The 23,772-nt window shown below is 35.2% G+C and overlaps 1 protein-coding gene and 1 long non-coding RNA gene across 4 annotated transcripts in view; both read right to left on the reverse strand.

The window, feature by feature from the left end:
• Pigl (phosphatidylinositol glycan anchor biosynthesis class L) overlaps positions 1–23,772 on the reverse strand; it is an 86,687-nt gene that overhangs the window by 58,090 nt on the left and 4,825 nt on the right. For all 3 annotated transcript variants that reach the window (XM_048786100.1, XM_015506825.2, XM_015506824.2), the window contains exon 2: positions 15,654–15,753. In XM_048786100.1, coding sequence (XP_048642057.1) covers positions 15,654–15,753 — 100 coding nt within the window. The remainder of the gene's footprint in view (positions 1–15,653; positions 15,754–23,772) is intronic.
• LOC125611390 lies at positions 463–4,240 on the reverse strand. The gene is made up of 2 exons (XR_007341580.1): positions 3,389–4,240; positions 463–1,024 (listed from the first exon to the last, which is right to left on the reverse strand). It is a non-coding gene; the product is annotated as an uncharacterized LOC125611390 (long non-coding RNA).

The raw sequence follows: 23,772 nt of genomic DNA on the forward strand, positions 1-23,772 counted from the left end.
ACCATCTGTGGAAAATGCATTTTAATATTATATGACTCATTAAATTAGCAGAACTAATCTGTTAAGAAACTGGGTAAGGTTCCCAATAATAACCATTTAATTGTCTAATGGCTAAGATCATATCTTCTTTTCTTGGGAACTGAATTTTTTCCTATAAAGTGTTTATTTGGGTGAGCTCTTCTGGTTAAATGTTTCCCTGAAATCAAACATTAAAGTTCAGAGCAGTAAGAAAGCATTAACCATACACAAAGTCTACTAAATGTACTCTTAAGCCTATGATGGCATTTCAATATGGTAATAAAGTGTTGACCTACTTCACTATAGAAAGTCAGAAATCAAGCTGGGGACAGTGGCACACACCTGTAATTCCAGTGTCTTGGGAGGTTGAGGCAGTAGGATGGCGAGTTCAAAGTAAGCCTCAGCAAAAGCGAGGCTCTAGGCAACTCAATGAGACCCTGTATCTAAAATACAAAACAGGGCTGGGGATGTGGCTCAGTGGTCAAGTGCCTCTGAGTTCAAACCCTGGTAACCTCTCCTGCCAAAAAAAAAAAAAAAAAAAAAGGGGCAGGAATCAATTCCATGTCCCTGTTTTCAAATCCTAGTACTGCCATTTATTAAATTTACGATCTTTGAGGTTCTATTACTTTCTTTGAGTTTGTTTGTTCATGTGAAAAAAGATAATAAAATTGTACAGTTAGTTTAATGAATCAACATAGTGTTAGTGAAAGTATATGTCAGGCATGGAGTAGAAATAGAGTGGTTAAAGTATATGCTGTGTACCAGATGGACTTAGTTCAAATGCCAGCTCCACCACATGTTAGCTGGGTGACCTTGGGCAAACTACTCAACCTCTCACTATGTGTCCATTTTTTATCTGTAAAATGGAAAAAATAATTGGATTATCTTGAAGATTAAGAAAGACCATGTATTAGAATCATTTTTGGTACTAACAGTAATGATTTTATACATATCTTGTTATAGGTTATAGGCCCTCTACAAAACTTCTCTCGATTCTTTCCCTTCACTTTTCTCTGTAACACATCTAAAATAGCCTAAAGTAAGATTCCAAAGTTTTGCCTTTTCTGGGTTATGAGAGGATAAAAGACCGAGGGCTACTTATTTCTATGGACTAACTTCTGTTCTACCCAAAACTCATGTTATATTGAAACCCATTCCAATGTGACTTTATTTATAGATAATGGTTTTTAGGAGGTAATTAAATACATTTTTTTCTCTCTCCACAAGTGAGGACACAGTGAGAAGGTGCCATCTGAAAGCAGTAAGAAGCTCTTTGCCAAAAACTAACCCTGCCAGACCTTAATCTGGGACTGTCAACATAAAGAACTGTGAGAAAACATATTTCTGTTAAACCACCTAATCTACAGTGTTTTGTTATGGTAGCCCATGCAGATTAAGATATATTTATGTACCATTAAGTACCAAACACCAAAACAATGTAGAAGTGGCTTTGGAATAAGATAATGAATAAAGAATGTAGGAGTTATAAGGTGTATGCTAGAAAAGCCTAGATTACCATAAAGGGACAATCAGTAGAAATATGGACATTAAATTTGATTCTGGTAAGGGCTCAGGAAGTCAAAAGGAGAGCTGGAGAGAAATCCTCCATTTTCTTAGAGAATACATAAATAATCCCGAACAGAATGTTGGATGCGAAATGCCACACTGATAAGGTATCAGACAGATAAGAGGAATAAGTTATTGGAAAATGGAAAAAAGGTCATCTCTGTAAGTTGCATAGAACTTGGCTGAATTGTATTCTAGTGTTTTGTGGAGTTTAGAACTGGTGACGGAAAAAATTAGATATTTAGCTGAGATTTCCAAGCAAAATGTTGAAGGTGCTGCCTGAGTCTTCCTATTGCTTATAGTAAAGTGTTAAGTTGAGAGATGTATCGAAGAAGAAATTATAAAGCAAAAAGGCATTAGAACTTAAAGCAAAAAGGCACTAGAACTTAAAAGAGTTTGGAAAAATTTCAGCTTCTCCATTTTATAAAAAATGAGAAAGCCTGTTCTGAAGAGAACAGTAGGGTGTGCCCAAATAACCATTTGATAAGCAGATTAATATGAGCAAATTACAAAATTGGCCATCTCAATAGTAACCAGGAGACAGAAAAAAGAAAAAAAAGGGCACACAATAAAATCTGGCTATGTGCATGCATCATCCTTCAGTAAGAGGGAAATGTACTCCACATCATATATAACCATAAAAATGGGAAGTTTATACTCCATTTACATATGTCAAAATGTATTCTACTGTCATGCATACCTAAAAAGAACAAATTAAAAAAAAAAAAAAGAGGAAAATATGACCTCCAATGGAGATTCAGAAATCAGCAGGGCTGCTACTCTCATCATAGGCCCCAGTGGGCCTATAGGACAGAATATTGAACCAAAGAGTATTATTCTCTGGCCTGAAGATCTAACAGAATGTGCTTTCTAAGTTTTGGACCCTTGTGAACCCTAAGTTCTGTTACCCTTTCCTTCTTTCTGGTTTCTCCCTTTTGAAACAGGACTATCTCTCCCACCCTGTCCCACCATTGTATTTTATGAGCATATAACTTGTTTGATATCCCAGATTTGCAGTTGGAGAGGAAGTCTGTCTCAGGATGAAATTTGCACTCATACTTGCTTTTGGTAATATTTAGTTTAAACTATAGAATTTAGATTGCAGAGTTAATTCTGGAATGAGTCAAGAATCCTGGAGGCTGTTGGAATGGGATGAATGTAATTTGCATGTAATAAGGACATGAATTTTGGTGATTTGGAATGTCATGATGCGAACTAAAGTCTGTTGCCCTAAAATTCATATGTTGAAGCCCAAACTCCAGATGTGACTGTATTTGGAGATAGGGTTTTAGCAGGAAACTTATAGAACTGGGGGTCTTAAAAGAGGAAGCAAAAGAGAGATCTCTCTTTCCACCATGTGAGGAAAAAGTGAGAAGGTGGCCGTCTGCAAGCAAAGAGAACCCTCATCAGAAACTGACCCTATCAGACCTTGATCTGGAATTTTTGGCCTGTAAAACTGATGAAGTATTTTTGTTGTTTAAGCCACCTGATCTATAGAATTTTGTTATAACAGTCCAAACCACATTTCCCTTGAATCTTTAAATTAGCATATATATTTATACATTATATATTTTTAATATATATTTTAGTTATCAATGGACCTTTATGTATTTTTTTATTTACATGTGGTGCTGAGGATTGAACCCAGTGCTTCACACATGCTAGGCAATTAGCTTCTTAAAAGTATTTATTTCTACCAAGTTTACTATCCCTCCACTCTATCTTTTCACAAGTAGGGAACTGATGCTGACACTGCATGATCTTCCCAGAACAGATTAAAAATGTAATAAAAGATCTTGATAACCAAAGGTCTTTGGCTTCATTATTGTTCTCACGAATCAGATCTGTCCCTTAAAAAGAAAACAACTTGTGTTGCTGGGCCAGAGCAGGCACTGTATAGGCAGGAGTCTGTGTGCAAATGGGATGCCTGGCAGAAACCCAAAATATCATTAATACTAATGTTAATAGGGAGAAAACAAATAAAAACATGCCCACAGAATAAAAGAATATGAAAACAGGAGTTAATGACTTCTTCCACAAATTGACTTGAAACCATATATTTTTCAAGGTTTACAAATGAAGAAATTTAGAAACAGAAAAAAAGTAACCTGTCTAGTTATACAGTTAATAAGCTGACATAGCTAAGGTTTCAGTCTGGGTAGTCTAGCACTATCTACATCTGTGCTCTTTAAAACATTACAAAATCCATTGGCATAGGAAGAGAAGAAATTCTCCCATGATTATCCCAATAGTTTACCCTGAACCAAATAAGACTGAGAAGAAATTTAAACCTTTCCTTATCATTTTGTAGGATACAGAAATGAACAGAATTCCCTCCCCCTAATCTAATAAAATGGACATCAATTCCTAACATTGCCTAATATGATAAAGAATATATTTCATATCCAGCAACAAACATCCATTAATGATTAAACACTAGATGTGTTCTTAATCAAATCATTAAGATATATAAAATTGCCTGATCTTAATCATGTTGCTTAACATAGTTTAAGGGATTTCTTATAGTTCAAGGATTTCTCCCAAAGCAATAAGAAGTAGAACAAAAATAAGAGGCATATGTTGAAAAAAAATGGAAACCTATATTAGTATTATTTGCAGATAATTTACCTATAAAACTTAAGAGAAGAAAGGGAAATACTAGTAGGTTTTTAACAGAAATTTTGTTTAAGTGATAAACAGAAAAGAAATGAACATGAAAATCAATAAATCTACACACTAGTAGTAAATTCTTATAAAAACCTTATTCACAATAACAACAAAAAATAAACCAGTCAAAATCACCTTAGCAAGAACTGTGTAGTACATAAAGGAAGAAAACTACAGGGTTGGGGGTGTAGCTCATTGGTTAAGTGTTTGCCTAGCATGTGTGAGGCCCTGGGTTGGATCACCAGCATTGCAAAAAAAGCCCCCAAAACTAAAAACCTACCAACAAAATAAAAAAAAACAAACTATAAGAATCTGGGTGCACACCTATAATTCTAGTTACTCAGGAGAGCACTCACCTAGCATGTACCAAGCCCTGGGTTCAATCCCAGTACCACATACATACAAACTACAAAAGTTCTCTACTTTGGTCAGTAATTCATCATCTAGGAATCTACTTATGGTTCAAAGATTTACTAATAAAATTTTAAATTCTTAAATATTTGAAAAATTTAAATATTCTATAATAAGAGAATGTTAAATAAGTTTTGGTACATCTTTCTTTCTAATAACAGATTTTCCTTTTAGTGTGGTGCTGGGAATCGAACCAAGGGCCTTGAGAATGCTAGGAAAATGCTCTAATACTAAGCTAAATCCCCAACCCTGTGGTAAATCTTTCTGATCAAATCTTTACAACCTTTAAAGACTTAAGGCCATATGCCAATAATCCCAGCTACTTGGAGGATTAAGGCAGTAGGATTGCAAGTTTGAGGCCAGCCTGGAAGATTTAGGGAGACCTGTTCAATAATCTCCAGTCCAGAGAGAGAGAGAGAGAGAGAAGAAGAAGGAGGAGGAGGANTTTTTAAAAATGAAAGCACTTAACATAATAAGGTAGATTCCTACATTTGATGGGCATCACCTAAAAAAAAAAAAAATATATATATATATATATATATATATATAATGTTCAATTCCACTTAAAAAATTTTTTTAGTTATAGATGGACACAACACCTTTACTTATTTATTTTTATGTGGTACTGAGGATTGAACCCAGTGCTTCATTCGTGCGAGGCAAGCTCCACCATTCATCTACAACCCCAGCCTCATCTAAAATATTTTTAAGCCAGGCATGGTGACACATGCCTGTAATCCTAGAGGCTCAGGAGGCTGAGGCAGGAAGATTGAAAGTTCAAAGCCAGCCTCAGCAATTTATTGAGGCCCTAAGCAACTTAGTGAGAACCTGTCTTAAAATAAAATAAAATAAAATAAAGGGATGGGAATGTGGCTCAGTGGTTAAGTACTCCTGTGCTTAATCCCTGCTAACAATAAATAAATAAACGAATAAGTAAATAAATAGATATTTTAAAGTCTCATTATATATTATGTCATGAAGAATTCATGTTATCAAATCTAAATAATTTAGCATTAATTTAATTTTAAACAAAATTGGTTATCATACTTCCATATGTTTTAAACAATGCATGTTAAGTGCTCCACATATACAAGTTCATTTGGTTATTACAACAGAACAAACTTGAGTTTCAGAAGAATTTAGAATTTGTCAATCACATTAGATGTGAAGTTTGAATATAAATAAAAGGTTGTCTGATTTACAAAGGCTTATGTATTATTTAATGGCATGAGAATATGATCAGTGCTCTTGTAGGAAAAAAAAGCAGGATGCAATATTCTATACCATCCGATGCTAATTTTGTTTAACACTGGGCAGGCAAGTCTCCTTTTCCGTATAATTTTCTGATGTATCCTCTCCCCACATCTCAGTTTATAGGACACCACACTTTGAATTCTTTTTATTATCTTTGTTTGTGTTTTTACTTCCTCTTTCTTTTGATGAGCCTTACTCTCTTATCACTCCAACTTATCTATGGGTAAATTCATTCCTTTTAAAGATTTAAATAAATAAGGATGTCTAATCTTTTATTTCCCTGTTAACTCATCTATTATCCTTTGCATACTACCCTAGCTAATCTTTATCCACTCTGAAGTCTAGGGGGATTTCCATTATCTCAAATTCTATTCCTTGAAATCTTGCCATTACAACCTCTTAAGTAAGACTTGATTTATACCATCATCTCCATCTCAGACACTGTTACTCTAAATTGAGATATTTTCCTTTTACCAGGACAAATGCAATAGATTAACTGATCTATGATCCTAATCTCTTCAATTTATGCCAATCAATATCAGTGATTGTTCTAAAGCATAGAACTCATCATCCTTCTCCACTATTCAGTTCACTTTTCTATACTGATGTAATGTTCAAAGAGAAAGAGATGCATATTTTGCCAAGGCTAATTCATTCTTAGCTTACATGAACTCTACTGCATTTCCCATTCTTGTGTGTTTATGAGTGTGTGGAGTGGGAAAAGTTAACTAAAGAAGTTGGAATGAAAAAGGAACCTCAAGGAGAATGACTGAGTTCATGAAGAATACAGAGAGCCAATCTAAGCCTAACAATCCATTGAATTTTTCTCAACAAGGTGTTCTTAAAAAATTTAGAGCCACTGATAATTTCTTCCCACTTCCAAACTCTACTGTAGATATTCTAAAGGTGGTAGGCAGATCTCCAAGTACCACTCTACTTCTTTTTGCTCTGCTTTCATTCATTCCCTCTACTTAACCTACCTTTTGTTCATTTTTGCTATGGAGTTGACACTTGAAGTACACTTCCTTGCTCTGAATCCCAAGGAGTTGTATACCTAGGCTCCAGCCTAAGTCAATCCCCTAGATCTTCATTAATCTAGCTCAACAAAAAATAGTGGGGTATAAAGTATACATGTTTTTCAACATAGTGAAACTAAATAAGCACTTTTCCCTTCCTATAGCCATTCCTAACACCCTGCTGGCATTACAAAGTCTGAAAATATTAGATACCACTTTGCCTAGTAAACAACAGCTAAAGTGGTTGGGAAGGTAATACTATCTTCCCACCATAGGTGGTGGTGGTAAGCCATGCAGGGCAGGAGACTTGAGAGAAAGTCCAATGGAACTTCTGTTTTTTCTCCATAACATAAAGAAATCTGTGGGAGGAAAATATCCCTTTTCTTGGCAGGACACAATTGTGCTTACATGCCACATCTGAAACTACTTCCATCACTTTGTAACCACAAGGAGAGGTGTGTTGATTTGATAAAATAGCCATGGTAAAAAATAGGAAGGACTTGAATTTTTAATGATGCTATTGAGACACACTGGACTTACCTTGCTTCTGGATGACTTCATATGAAAGAGGACAACTCTTACTGTTAAAGCCACCTAACTGGATCCCAGCCGACTGAGCATTCATTTGTAATTTATTACTCACAGAGACTAACTACCACTTTTAGCTTTTTATATATACCTAGGATGTGTGCCTATTGGTGGTAACTCCCTTCACTCATCTAATAATGCACTGGTTCTGCTCTAAGAACAAAACCCTAACTCACACACCAAACCAAAAAACAATTGGGATCACATTTGTTGGAAAAATGTAGAAATTAAAAATAAATAAGTGGTGAATGAGGGTGATGAGGATATTCTTTGTGTACAGACTTGACAACTTCTTATTTGACAGCTTTTCTCTGGTCCATAGTTGTTCATCTGGAATCTACATAAGGGAAACCACTTACTAGTAAGCCAAATGAACTGTGTTTCCCTCAGAGATGTCCCTTGTATATCCCAGAATATGAGGTCAACTGTTTAAGTAAGGTTACTAGTTTATCTTAGAAATTGGTTACTGTTTGTTTACTTATAGATAGGGACATTATCCAAACTGGGGTTAACGCCCAGTGTCTGATAATTATGATATAACTAAATACAGATTTCAGTTAAGATACAACTTCTTTCTTTAGTGTTCCTGTCCTGTAAAACTAGCAGAGCAAGCTGGGTGCGGTGGTGCACACCTGTAATCTCAGTGACTCAGGATACTGAGATAGGAGGATTGCAAGTTCAAAAACAGCTTCAGAAATTTAATGAGGCCCTAAGCAACTTAGTGAGACCCTGTCTCAAAATAAAAAGGGCTGGGGATGTAGTTCAATGGTGAAGTGCTTGTGAGTTCAATCCCCAGTACCAAACAAACAAACAAACAAACAAAAAAGAGCAGAACAAATTTTGTGGTTTAAGGATGGATTGAAAACGCAGGCAAAACTACCACTTTTAGCTTTTTATGTATACCTAGGATGATCAATTTTTTTCTTTGCATACCAAAAGGAACTTGGTTTGTTTTTATCTGTGTCTTACCCACTAACATAAGAGGAAATCATAAAAAAGGGAAGCAAGTACAAACTCATTTATAATAAACTCCAAAAGCTATCTTGCTTACCAGAAACAGATTTTGAAGCCTAAAATGTAAAACTTAAAAATGCCAGCTATTTTTTTTTAAGTTAAAGAAGCAAGTCAGAAACAAACACAGTAAAATATTTTCATATATACCAGAAAATAGGAGAAAAGGCATGTAGTATGCATGGTACATTAAAAAATTATAAAAATTTTCAAATAGAAAAGTTAAAAAAGAGTATAATGAATACTCTTGTACCTTCTACCAAGATTCAAATTGTTAACACTTGCCATTTTGGGCTAATTTATTATATATACACACACGAGTTTATATATATGTGTATATATAAAATATGTGTGTATAAATACATATATATATAAAATGTATGTGTACATGTATACATGGGTATATGTATGCACACATACATATATACATATGCACATACTTCCTGACTTATTTTATTTTAATTATTATTTTTTGGTACTGGGGATTGAACTCAGGGGCATTCAACAACTGAGCCACATCCTCAGCTCTATTTTGTACTTTATTTAGAGACAGGGTCTCACTGAGTTGTTTAGCGCCTCAACATTGCTGAGGCTGACTTTGAACTCGCAATCCTCCTGCCTTGGCCTCCCATGTGCACCACCACACCTGGTTTTCTCACTTATTTTGAAGTAAATTACAGACAGTTATATTTAACTTTGGTTTCCAATATCTGCTCTTCTGAATATATATAATAGAAGACCTTTTTATTCCATGTCTTGTGAAATTCTTAAGGTTAAAGAAAACAAGTAATTATTTTTGTGTTGTTGGAAAGCAAGATGGTCAGTGTAAGAGTAAAGATTCAATTGTAAAAATCAAAGATGTTAAGCAAAAATCCCTAAAATATAAATGCTGAAGTGTAATCATCAGTATAAGTTACTGGTTTTTCTTTCCCTTTAAAAAAAAAAAAAAGATATATCCTAGCTCTATTCACTATCAGGGTCAGGTAGCAATGAGAAATAACAACTCTAGAGCAAATAATACTCCTAGATGTTGGTTATAGTCTTCAAATATCATTCCTTACTAAGACATACCAAGGCTTTCCGGAGAAATGACTGATTTCAGAATTAGGGCAGGGAGGCATAATAGAAGGTACTGGAAAGTCCTGTTGTCCATAAATCATAAAAGATTTAAGAGAGCCATCAGAATATATATGAACCATCATGAAGAAGTTCACTAGCCAGAGATAGACAACTTAGGAATTAAAGAACATGATGACTGTTTTAGTCAACTTTTTCACTGCTATAACCAAAAGACCTAACAAGAACATTTTTAAAAAATATTTTTTGGCTGTAAATGAATACAGTGTCCTTTTATGTTTTTATTTTTATGTGGTGCTGAGGATTGAACCCAGTGCCTCACACGTGCCAGGCAAGCACTCTACCATGGAGCTATAGCCCCAGCCCCAAGAACATTTTTTAGAGGAAGAAAAGTTTATTTGGCATTCAGGGTTTCAGAGACTGCCAACTCTGTTGCTCTATGCCTTTTTTTTTTTTTTTAAATAGTCACCATTTTTTTTTTAAGTTGTAGTTGGACACAATACCTTTATTTTATTTATTCACTTCTATGTGGTGCCGAGGCTCAAACCCAGCGCCTCACACATACAGCAAGCGCTGTACTGCTCAGCCCCAGCCCCAGCCCCTCTATGCCTCTTGAGGTGAGGTAGAACATCATGGTGGAAAGGTGTTGAGGAGGAAAGCTGCTCAGAACATGTACCAAAAAGCAGAGAAAGCTCCAGTCACCAGGGACAAAATATATACCCTAAAGGCATGCCCCCAGTGATACATCCTATCCACTTAGTTGCCACACAGGTAATCTTTATTAGAAGATTAATGTACTGATTAGTTTAAATAAGCTCTCATAACCCAGTCATTTGACCTCTGAACTTTCATTGTTTCATGCATGAGCTTTTGGGGGACACCTCACATCTAAACCATAAGCATAACTGAACCTAAAACATGGAATATATAAAAACACATACATTTCTAATGAAATCAAAAAGTGTCCCCTATTGTGCAAGAAACAATGGATCACAATTAGGGCATCAATTCCTTATTCTGAGAACATCAATTAGAGGGAAAGATAAATATATTGCCTTATTGGTTCAAATTATATAGCAGGTAGTTAAATAGTCCCAAGTTAATTACGAAAGTGCTGCAAAAAAGAATTACAGCTAGTACATATATAACATGGGAGACAATTGCCTCGCACACATGAGATTCAATCCTCAGCACCACATAAATAAATAAATAAAGATTAAAAAAACCCCACTATTTTATCACTTCTAATTAATGATTCAGGTTATAATCATAAGAACATTACATAAAGAGTTGATGGGTTTCTTTAAAATGAAGGAAACAGCTACTGTATCTCTTGATACAATGTAATATGAGTACACAGAACAGCCTATGAAGTAATCTTGTTCCCCAAATCTAATCGGGCTTTTATAGTTAATTTCCAGTGCATAAGAAATATAGAAGATAGAGGAATAACTATACTAGGAAGAAACAGACAAATCCAGAATATAGGATATTCTATATGAAAACAAACTCATTTTCTTTAACAAATCAATAACATGGAGGAAAGGAAAATTAAATGCAGAATATTAATATACTATAATGTATATACCTTGTTTAGATTCTGATTTAAATAAACCAACTGTAAAAATGTTTTTGAGTTACCTGGAAAAATTTCAATATGGGCTTGGTGTTGGAGGATACCAAAGAATTAGTTATTGTTTATTTTGTTAGATGTGATGATAATGGCATTATAGCCATAGACAAATTTTCATGTTCTTTAGATTTGCATGCCTAGGTATGTAAGGGTGAAATAGCCTAATGTCTGGGATTTTCTTTAAAACACTTCATAGCTGAGCTGGGGTTGTGGCTCAGCAGTAGAGCGCTCGCCTAGCACGTGTAAGGCACTAGGTTTGATTCTCAGCACCACATAAAATAAATAAATAAAATAAAGGTATTGTGTTCAACTACAACTAAAATAAATAAATAAATAAATATATATATATATATATATATATATATATATATATGTATGTATGTTGGGGCTGGGGATGTGGCTCAAGTGGTAGCGCGCTCGCCTGGCATGCGTGTGGCCTGGGTTCGATCCTCAGCACCACATACAAACAAAGATGTTGTGTCCGCCGAAATCTAAAGAATAAATACTAAAAAAATTCTTTCTCTCTCCCTCTCTCTCTCTCTCTTAAAAAAAAAACAACACTTCATAGCTGGTGCGGTGGTGCATGCCTATAATCGGGAGGCTGAAACAGGAGGATGGTGAGTTCAAAGCCAGTCTCAGCAATGGTGAGGCACTAAGCAATTCAGTGAGACCCTGTCTCTAAATAAAATATAAAACAGGGCTGGGGATGTGGCTCAGTGGTTGAGTGCTCCTGAGTTCAATTCCTGGTACCACCCCCCACAAAAAAAACCCAACATACTTCATGTACACACAAGATGGGGATAGTTGAAGCAAGTAAAGCAAATTAGTGGGATATTACTGGGATTAGGTAGTATAGGCATATGGGAGTTCATGGTACTGTTCTTTATACTTTTGTGTGGTTATGAAATTATAATAAAAAAATTTTGAAGACATAGATATATAGAGAAATATCTATATCAAGACAAAAACATCTGAACACATGTTGAAGAAAGTCATTTCCATATGTCATTTAAAAATAAATGTGAAATAGTTTTAAGTAGAATTGTCAATAAGATGTTTTTATCTACCCATACTATTTTTTTGTTTTTTTATGTACAACTACATATTAATTGCTAATTTTTACATTATTAAAAGATAAATTACAATATCACAATGACACTACTGAAATACAGAAGATAATTAGAAATTATTTGAAAATTATACTCCCAACAAAATGGAAAATCTCAAAGACATAAATTTCTAGAGTCATATGATCTAACCAAACTGAATCAAGACAACATATACAATTTAAACAGTTCAATTTCAAGAAAGGAAATAGAAGACACCATCAAAAGCCTACCAACCTATACGGGGTAAAAATGGGAGTTCATAACCCACTTGAATCAAAGTGTGAAATATGATATGTCAAGAACTATGTAATGTTTTGAACAACCAACAATAAAAAATTAAAAAAAAAAAAAAGCCTACCAACCAAGAAAAGCCCAGGACCAGATGGATTCTCAGCTGAGTTCTACAAGACCTTCAAAGAAGAACTAATACCAGTACTTCTTAAATTATTCCAGGAAATAGAAAAGGAGAGAGCCCTTCCAAACTCTTTCTATGAAGCTATTATCACCCTGATACCAAAACCAGACAAAGACACATCAAGGAAAGAAAATTTCAGCCCAATATCGCTGATGAACATAGATACAAAAATTCTCAATAAAATTCTGGCAAATTGCATCCAAAAGCATATTAAAAAAGATAGTCACCACGATCAAGTGGGGTTCATCCCAGGGATGCAAGGTTGGTAGGTTCAACATATGGATATCAATAAACATAATTCATCATATCAACAAAATTAAAAATAAGAACCACATGAACATCTCAATAGATGCAGAAAAAGCATTTGACAAAATACAGTTCAAAACACTAAAAAAAAAATAGGGATAATAGGAACATATCTCAACATTGTAAAAGCTAGCTATGCTAAGCCCAAGGCCAACATCATTCTAAATGGAGAAAAATTGAAAGCATTTGCTCTAAAAACTGGAACAAGACAGGGATGCCTGCTTTCTTTCACCACTTCTATTCAACATAGTACTTGAAACTCTAGCCAGAGCAATTAAGCAGATGAAAAGGAATTAAAGGAATATGATTAGGAAAAAAGGAACTCAAACTATAACTATTTTCTAACCACATGATTCTATATTTAGAGGATCCAAAAAATTCCACCAGAAAACTTCTAGAACTGATAAATTAATTCAGCAAAGTAGCAATGTATAAAAACAACACCCATAAATCAAAGGCATTTCTGTACATCAGTGAAAGAAAATTAGAAAACTACCCCATTTACAATAGCCACAAACAAACAACACCAAAACAAACAAACAAACAAAAACTTAGGAATCAACCTAATAAAAGAGGTAAAAGACCTCTACAATGAAAACTACAGAACACTAAAGAAATTAAAGAAGACCTCAAAAGATAGAAAGTACTCCCTTGTTCTTAGGTAGGCAGAATTAATATTATTAAAATGGCCATACTACCAAAAGCGTTATACAGGGGCAGGGGATATAGCTCAGTTGGTAGAGTTCTTGCCTTACATGTACAAGTCCCTGGGTTCAATCCCCAGCACTACTTAAAAAAAAAAAAGCAAAAGTATTATACTTTATACAGATTTAATGCAATTCCAATTAAAATCCCAATGACATTATGACATTCCTTATAGAAATAGAAAAAGCAATCATGGAATTCATTTGGAAAAAGTAAGAGACCCAGAATAGCCGAAGAAATTCTTAGCAAGAAGAATGAAGCAGGAGGCATCACAATACCAGACCTTAAATTACACTACAGAGCTATAGTAACAAAAAGAGCATGGTACTGGCACCAAAATAGATATGTAGACTAATGGTACAGAATAGAGGACACACAGACAAACCCACATAAATACGGTTATCTCATACTAGACAAAGGGGAAAAAACATACATTGGAGGAAAGATAGCCTCTTTACAAATAGTGTAAGGAAAACTGGAAATCCATATGCAGCAAAATGAAATTAAATCCCTATCTCTCACTCTGCACAAAATTCAACTCAAAGTGGACCAAGGACCTAGGAATTAAACCAGAGACCCTGTACCTAACTGAAGAAAAAGTAGGCCCAAATCTTCATTATGTCAGCTTTGGACCTGACTTCCTTAACAAGACTCCTAAAAAATCACAAGAAATAAAATCAAGAATCAATAAATGAGATAGATTCAAATTAAAAAGCTTCTTTTCAGCAAAGAAAACAATCAATAATGTGAAGAGAGAGCCTATAGAATGGGAGAAAATCTTTATCACACACACATCCAGTTAGAGCACTAATCTCCAGGATATATAAAGAACTCAAAAAACTTAACATCAAAAAAACAAATAACCCAATCAATAAATGGGCTAAGGAACTAAGCAGACACTTTACAGAAGAAGAAATATGATCAATCAACAAGTATGTGAAAAAATGTTCAACATCTCTAGCAATCAGAGAAATGCAAATCAAAAGTACTCTAAGATCTTATTTCACTCTAGTCAAAAAGAAAATACAAGCAACCATAAGCTGGTGGGATGGCAAACTGGTGCAACCACTCTGGAAAGCAGCATGGAAATTCCTTAGAAAACGTGGAATGGAACCATAGTTTGACCCAGCTATCCCACTCCTTGGTATATACTCAAAGGACTTAAAATCAGCATACTCCAGTGACGCAGCCACATCAATGTTTATAGAAGCTCAATTCACAATACCTAAACTGTAGAACCAACCTAGATGCCCTTCAGTAGACGAATGGATAAAGAAACTGTGGTGTGTGTGTGTGTGTGTGTGTGTGTGTGTGTACTCTATGCTTGTCATCTGCATTTCAGTCATAGAGGGAATACAAGGCATTTGAAGATTTAGAATTGACCTTTATTTTATCACTCATGACAGTTGGGGTCTGTGACACTGTTAGTTTGGGCTGCTTTAAATTATGACTCCTGGGCTGGGGTATAATTTAGTGGTAGAGAGCCTGTAGAGTGTACTTGAGACCCTTGGTATGATCCCTAACAAAACATATACACACACACATACACACTGGAATTTTACATAGCCTTAAAAGAAGAATGAAATTATGGCATTTGTGGGTAAATGGATGGATTTGGAGAATATGATAAGCAATGTAAGCCAATCCCTAAAAACCAAAGGCCAAATGTTTTCTCTGATAAGTGAATACTGATTTATAAAGGGGGAGGGGGAAGAATGGAGAAACTTTGGATTGGGCAGAGGGGAGGGAGAGGGAGTGGGGGTGGAAAAGATGATGGAATGAGACGGACATCTGCATTCCACTCTGCATCGTGCACAACCAGAGGAATGAAAAGTTGTGCTCCACTTGTGTTTAAAAAAAAAAAAAAGATAAATTACCTGTTATCAATAATCATAACACGGGAGGTTGGAATCCCCAAAACATCACAGCTCTGCAAAAGTTCTTTCTTACGAATCTCTCCTTGATTGTAGTAATTTCCTGAGAATAACAAATATAGTAGTAGATTTCTTTAACAGTGGAGACCTGTTTATTCTTCTTCTTCTTTTTTTCCCCTGTTTATTCTCATCCCATTTGTTCCCTATAGGATTTAAGCTACCTGAAAAATGTGTGATTATAATAAGGAGTTGAAGAAAATGTAATACTTAAGCTTGTTATAAACTATTCTTATGAGAAGACTACCAGCAGTACACTCTTTTATTTATTTATTTTTTTAGTTGTAGATGGACACAATACCTTTATTTTAAAGTGGTGCTGAGGATGGAACTCAGTGCCTCATACTTGTGAGGCAATTGCTCTGCCACTGAGCCACAATCCCAGCCCTGCAGCAGTACACTCTTTAGAATCATCATTTACATGCTTGTCTGTCTGTCTCTCTAACTGTATGCTTGTCATCTGCATTTCAGTCATAGAGGGAATACAAGGCATTTGAAGATTTAGAATTGACCTTTATTTAATCACTCAGGACAGTTGGAGTCTGTGACACTGTTAGTTTGGGCTGCTTTAAATTATGACTCCTGGGCTGGGGTATAATTTAGTGGTAGAGAGCCTGTCGAGTGTACTTGAGGCCCTTGGTATGATCCCTAACAGAATACACACACACACACACACACACACCAATCATCAACTATCTAACATTTATGAAAAAAGAGGGTGCTACTCCTGGGTATTATAGGAAAATGTACAGGCACCATTTGGGAAAACATCCTCTCTTGAAGTTTGGTAACCAGCACCTCCAAAGTTTATGTATTCTTTATTTTCCCAACATATATACTACAGTCCCTAAGAATAATCTTCCCTCTGTATATAGGACTCCTCTGCAGTCTTATAAATAATATAATGAAATTGGTACCATTTAAATTGCACATTCACTGTAAGCAACTACCTAGTTAATATACCCCCTTAATTCAAGTTTCCAACAAATAATGACTTGTGATTTGTTCATATTACTTAACTTTCTGGGATCAGTTTCTTTACCTCTAAAATGGCTAAGCTCATAAGGTTTTCTGGAGGGTAATTTGAGATAACATATCAGTGTACCCAGTTGGGTACTGAGTTAGTTTTTTCTTTCCACGAACTCTTTACTTTTACTTCCTGCTTCCTCTTTGTTTCTTTCTGAATTACAATTCATCTTTATCATCCAGATCATATGTCAAATGCCTTCTTCTATTTTCCCTGGAAAGTAATCATGTCCAGTATTTTACTTCTAACTATGAATTTTTCTCCATTATCAAATTATTAATTAATCTGTAAATGTCATTGACCTTAAAAGTCATGTGATGAAACTTGTATCATCCCTAATATTCAGCATACTGTAGGTATTCATGAAGGACTTTAAGAGAAGCTCTGCTTACTACAGGTAACTCAAAGAAAAACTACCATGTGAAACCCTTCAACTTGAGTTGGGGTTACCCTAGATCTGAACTGTCTCAATAGGAGACAATCATTACATTGTATCTGACAAAGAGACTAACACCCTAAAAAAACCGTAGAGAAGAGTTTTAATTCTGGACTGTCTTCAACATACTTTTCCCCTCAGTTTTCTTTCTTTCTTTTTTCTAGCAGTACTGGGAATTCAACCCAGGAGCACTTTACCACTGAGCTACATCCCTATTTTGAGACAGGGTTACACTAAATTGCTTAGAGCCTTGCTAAATTGCTATGGCTGACCTAGAACTTACAATCCTCCTGCCTCAGCCTCACAAATTTCTGGGATTACAGATATGTGCCACTATGTGTCTGGCTGGAAAGTTTTAATTTGTTAGAATGAGAAAGGGACTGAGAATCAAGGTATTATGGTCTCACAACATCTGGCTGCCCACTAGCTACATGAATTCGGAGAAATTCTTTTTTTTTTTTTGAGGTTCTGGGGATTGAACCCAGGATCTTGTTTTTGAGACAGACTTTTGCACAATTACTGAGTTTGGCCTTGAACTTGTTGTGATCCTCCTTCTTAGTTTCAGGAATTCCAGTACAGTTTTCCCTTGAATACCAAGTAATAAAAAAATGTATTTGGAAGAAAAAAGGTCCAAGTTTTTTCCCAATACAAAATGAAGGAGCTGGGAATGGTGGCAACATCTGTAATCCCTGTCACTCAGGAGATTAAGGTAGGAGGATTGTGAGTTCAAAGCCAGCCTCAGCAATTTAGTGAAGCCCTAAGTAACTCCGTGAGACCCTGTCTCTTAAGTAAAATATAAAAAATGGCTGGAGATGTGGCTCAGTGGTTAAGCACCCCTGGGTTCAATCCCTGATACCAAAATAAATGAATAAATAAAATAAAATGAGGGAGCTTATGCTGTGTCAAGGTCTACCCAGGATAACAAAAACCATATCATACAGTAAGAGAGAATTTAATGCAAAGATTTTGATATATCACCAATGAAAGAGTGAAGGGCTAAACAGGTACCAGTGAAGTGGTCAAGAGATTAGGGATAGCAAAAAGTGACTACCAAGATAAAGGAAGGAGGCAGTATTATTGAAACAGAGAGGCCTGGGCTCCCAAAGGAGAAGTTGAAACCAAGAGGACTTGACCCCCTTCCATTAGAATGTGTCTACATACCCTAGCTTAAGAAATCATGATTCAAAAATGAAATTAGAATTTTTAAATGGCCAAAGGATTTAACTAAACATTCTCCAAAGAAGATAACCAACAAGCATGTGAAAAGATGCTCATCATTAGTCATTAGGAACATGCATATCAAACCCACAATAACATATTACTTCATGCCCATTAGGATGACTATAGTTCTGAAAACAGAAAATTACAAGCATTGAAAAGGATATAAAGAAAGTGGAACTGGGGTTGGCGATTCAGCTCAGTAACAGAGCCCTTGCCTAGCAAGTACAAGGCCCTGAGTTACATCCTCAGTCCTGAAAAGAAACAAAAGAAAGTGGAACCATAGTACACCACTGGTGGGAATGTGAAATGGCACAGCTGCTTTGGAAAACAGTTTGGAGATTCTTCAGAAATTTAAACAGAATTACCACATGACTGAACAATTGTACTCACAAGTATATACTCAAAAGAACTAGAAACTGGTACCAAAACATACTTGTAACACTGTTCAAAGAAGCATATTCACAACAGTCAAAAAGTAGAAAAATCTAAGTGTCTACCAACAGACAAATGAAAAAACAAATTTGGTATATATATATAATATTCAGCCATAAGACAAAATAAAATTTTGATACTTGCTACAACACTGATGAATTTTTAAAAAATTATTCTAATCAACATTAAGTCAGATATAAAATGATGATTACTATACGATTTCACTTGTGTGAGGTACCTGTAACAGTTAAATTCATAAGAGACAGAAAGCAGAAAATAGTAGTTGCCAGAGGCTGAGGAGAGGACAGTTATTGCTTAATGGGTTACAGTGTTTGTTTTAGATGATGAAACAGAGGTGATGGTTACACAATCTTGTGAATGTACTTACTACCACTGAATTGAACACTTAAAAATGTTTAAAATTGCAAATTTTGTTATGTATATTTTACCACAACTTAATAAAACATTAATAAAAATATTTTCATTCAGAGTTATCACTATAAAACTTAAATTATATCTTTACAATTGATGAACAAATACAGTTAAAGGACCGTTTAAATAAAAAAAAATATACATCTATCCAGCTAAAATCAAGAAACATTGGGTCTGGGGGTTGTAGCTCAGTGGTAGAGCACTTGCCTCACATGCATGAGGCCCTGGGTTTGATCCTCAGTACCACATAAAAATAAACAAATAAAAATAAAGATATTGTGACCATCAGCAAGTAAAAAAAAAAGAAAGAAAGAAAGAAAGAAAAACATTATCATATGCTATTATCAACCAATCTAGCTATACTTGGGAGAAGTTTTAATATTTCTAAAGAAACTGCATTCATCTTAACTTTTATTTATGGAAATGCTAATTTTTGTTAACTTCTCTGTTTGCAGTTGGTCATTAACAAGCCCAAACATATGGGAAACTATCTTTTTCTGAATATGGCAGGCATTTATTTATTAGATGGAATGAGAAGTATACAGAATCAGAACAGAGTCCAGCACATCACAGTGATGTTAACAGCAAGTATTTTCAATTTTTGTACTGAGGATTGAACCCAGGGACGCTCTACCACTGAGTTACACCCTGAAACAGGGTCTGGGTAAGTTGTAAGGGTTGAAACCTCAAATTGCAATCTACCTGCCTCAGTTTCCCAAGTTGCTGGAATTACAGGTCTGTGCCACAGTGCCTGGCCCATTTTAATCATTTTAAGTATACTGATCTGTGCTACTGCACCTGGCCCCATTCTATACTTCTTTAGATTAGTACTACTGTACTTTCTTTTTCACACTTGCTTCTTTTCTTTTTACTGTTCAGAGGCTCTGTTTTACTGTTTTGTGTTTTTTTTGTCACGGTGGCATTTCTTTCTCTTTGGTCTCTGAAATGATCTCTTCCCTAATGTTTCATTAGCATTTCTTTTAGGGCTTCTCATTGTTTAATCAAATTGCCTATTTTTATAGCAAAAAAACCTAATTCATTACATAAATAATGAAAAGCTCTGAAAAGGATGACATGCTCCAATTAAAAAAGCAATCAGCAAGACATCAACAATTATTATTTTTTGAGACAGAGTTTTGCTGTGTTACCCAGACTTGAACTCTTAGGTTCAAATGATCCTCCTGCCTCAGCCTCCTGAGAAGCTGAGACAATAGGAGTATACCACCATACCCGCTGACATCAACATTTTCATATGCACTTACAAAGTTGGTGAGTTTTAAATAGAGGGTATGTATAAGGTGATGTGGCATATAAATTCTAAGCTAGTTATAAGAAAAAGGTAAGTAAACATATATTTAAAAATATATATGTCTAATAAATAGCCTACAAGTTAACCTATTAGCATCAGTGTTTATAAATTGTTTTCAGTTAGATATTGGATGCCTATGTATTCTTTGGTTGGTGTGATCATATGATAACTGTACTAACAACTTTTAGAGAAAAGTACCTAAGTATTTAGATATATGTTAGTAAAAAGAACCAGTGAGATAAACTTTGAGTCGTATTCTGATTTTTTTCTAACTCCCTTAAAGTAATAAAATTCATATTTTAAAGTATAACCAATTTATTCCATTTTTACCCCCCCCCCAATGGTGGGGATTGAATGCAAGGCTTCAAGCATTCTAGGCAAGTACTCTATCACTGAACCAAATCCCTGATCCTTATTCCATTTTTAGCAGGATGCAATCAACACTCAAGATCATATGTTTTTAGAAATCCCAAATGTATTGGGTTAGACAGAATAGAATTAGACAGATGAAAATAACACTTTTGAGAATGGATTTAAATATATCTAAATAAAGATTACTTTGGGGGCTGGGGTTGTAGCTCAGTGGTAGAGTGCTCACCTAGCACATGAGAGGCACTTGGTTCAATCCTCAGCACCATATAAAAATAAAAGTATTGTGTCCATCCACAACTAAAAAAAGTTTTAAAAAATATTACTTTGATGAATTATTAACAATTAAAAAGCAATTATTACAAATAATCTAATACAGGGGCTGGGCTTGTGGCTCAGTAGTAGAGTTCGAGGCACTGGGTTCAATCCTCAGCACCACATAAAAATAAATAAACATCCCACTACAACTATAAATAAATAAATAAATAAATAAATAAACTAATACACCAGACGCCATAAAGCACACCTGTAATAACAGCAGCTTCGGAGGCTAAGACAGGAAGATTGCAAAGCTAACCTCAGAAATTTAGCAAGTCCATAGCAACTTAGTGAGATCCTATCTCAAAATAAAAAAGCACCCACGGGTTCAATCTCTGGTACTAAACTGAAACAAAAAAATAATTTCATATTTAGGAAACATGATGTATCGATACCTGGAGAAACACTCTTAGTATAGAATACCTGAACGTGAGATAAAGGTAAACGTGTTCTCGATGTATGACTGAACTAGCAGAAAGGCAAAGGCTTTTTTCTAAAGGACCAAAACAATAGGTAAGTGTGAATCCTGAGAGGTATTATTGTGTTGACCCTAGGGCTACTTGCGTGTTGACAATCTAAAGTTAGGAAGAAAAGCTTAGACAAAAATAAGATGTTTATACGAAAGATAGGACCTTCAAAAGGCAATTCCTTCAGAGGATGAAGTAGAAAAAAGCCCATTCTAGACAGAGATCATTGAGATTCATTTCCTTGACAAGAAGAATGTTAGCAGAAGTGATACTGTATGATTTCTAAGGCAAGGTCATGAAAGACAATATGACTACCCCCAGCAGAGATTCCTTCTCAGGACACCTGTGAGGAAGCCTAAGACACACAGACACTGGATATACCACACGTGGAATGTTCTGGTTGGTATCTCTAGCTAAGTCCCTAGCTGAAGGCCAGAGACTTAAGTGAATGAATCTTCAGATGATTCTAGTTTCCAGTCTTTGGTTCCTCCAATTAAGGTACTGAGCAGAGACAGTATTCTCAGTATGACACCATGAGAACAAGTATTCTTAATGTTTTAAGCCACTAAGTTTTCAGATAATTTGTTACATAATATTAGACAACTAATATACCTGGGTTTGGATCCTAAATTTATACCACCAATGTGGCCTGAAAAATCTCAATCTAACATTTTAGAGTCTTCCGAGGTAGGTGGTGTGTTTAGCTGCCTGGCCAAAGTAAATCATGAAAGTATTATCACAAATACAGTTCTGAGAAACATGTGTTTACTTCCATTAAAAAAAAAAAATCACAAAATACACATAGAAATGTGTCACCCAGAATGAGTTATCAGAACAAAGAGCAGACTCAAATATACAGATTATAGAAATTGGAATTATTAGATATGTGTTTTATACATTTAAAGAAATGAGAGGTTATCAAAATATGAGAGGGTAACAGACTATAATATTTGCAACATGAACCTCTAGACATTAGACACAGATTAAAGGACAAATTGCATAATTACCATCTCCATACATATGTAAGATCTTAAATATAAAACTGTTAACAGCCTAGAAAGTTGGTAGGCACCTAAAGTCCCCCCCTACTCAGGAGGCTGAGGCAGGATGATCCTCAAGTTCAAGGCCAACCTGGAAAACATGGCAGGACCCTGTCTCTTCTAAGAAAAATATTGGGGCTAGGGGTGTAGTTCAGTAGTAGAGTGCATGCTTGAAGCTCTGGGTTTAATCTCTAACACAAAAAATGAAACTATTAGCAGACATGAAAGAAGGCCAAAATAAATGAGACATATCATAATAGATGGAAAGACTTTACAATATAAATATCAAGTCTCCTTATATTAAGTCAGTGAAATTTCAATAAAAATGCCAGCAAAGTTTTTCCTTGAACATGACCAAGCTAATTATAAAATGTATTTAGAAGGAAAAAAAGTCAAAATCAGCAAACATGCCTCGAAGCAATCTGGTCATATCAGATAACAGTGCTATAAAAGCTATAGTAATTAAGATAGGAATGTCAGACTATAGGAACAGCACATAGACCAGAAATACAAGGGAATCTGATGTTTGAGTCTGCAGTTGCAATCTAGAGAGGAAATGATGGCTGAATTGGTATTCTTGACTATAATCTTTCCTTTCAAACCTTTTCCACATTGCCATCAGAATGAGATTTTTTTTTTTTGTATCAGGGATTGAACCCAGGGGCACCTTGATCACTGAGTCACATCCCCAGCCCTTTCTATTTTTTGAGACAGGGTCTCAGTAAGTTGCTTAGGGCCTCCTTGCCAAATTACTGAGGCTATGTTTGAACTCTTCATCCTCCTCTTCAGCCTCCCCAGCTGCTGGGATTACAGCCTGCTCCACTACCGTGCCAGACTAGAATAAGCTTGTTTATTTATTTATTTTTTAGTTGTAGATAGACACAATACCTTTTATTTTTATTTTTATTTTTTTTATGTGGTGCTGAGGATCGAACATAGTGCTCGGTAGGCAAGTGCTCTATAACTGAGTTAAAACCACAGACCCTAGAAAAAGCTTTTTTTTTTTTTTTTGGG

Source organism: Marmota marmota, unplaced genomic scaffold (assembly GCF_001458135.2).
Source record: "Marmota marmota marmota unplaced genomic scaffold, marMar, whole genome shotgun sequence".
NCBI classification, from domain to species: domain Eukaryota; kingdom Metazoa; phylum Chordata; class Mammalia; order Rodentia; family Sciuridae; genus Marmota; species Marmota marmota.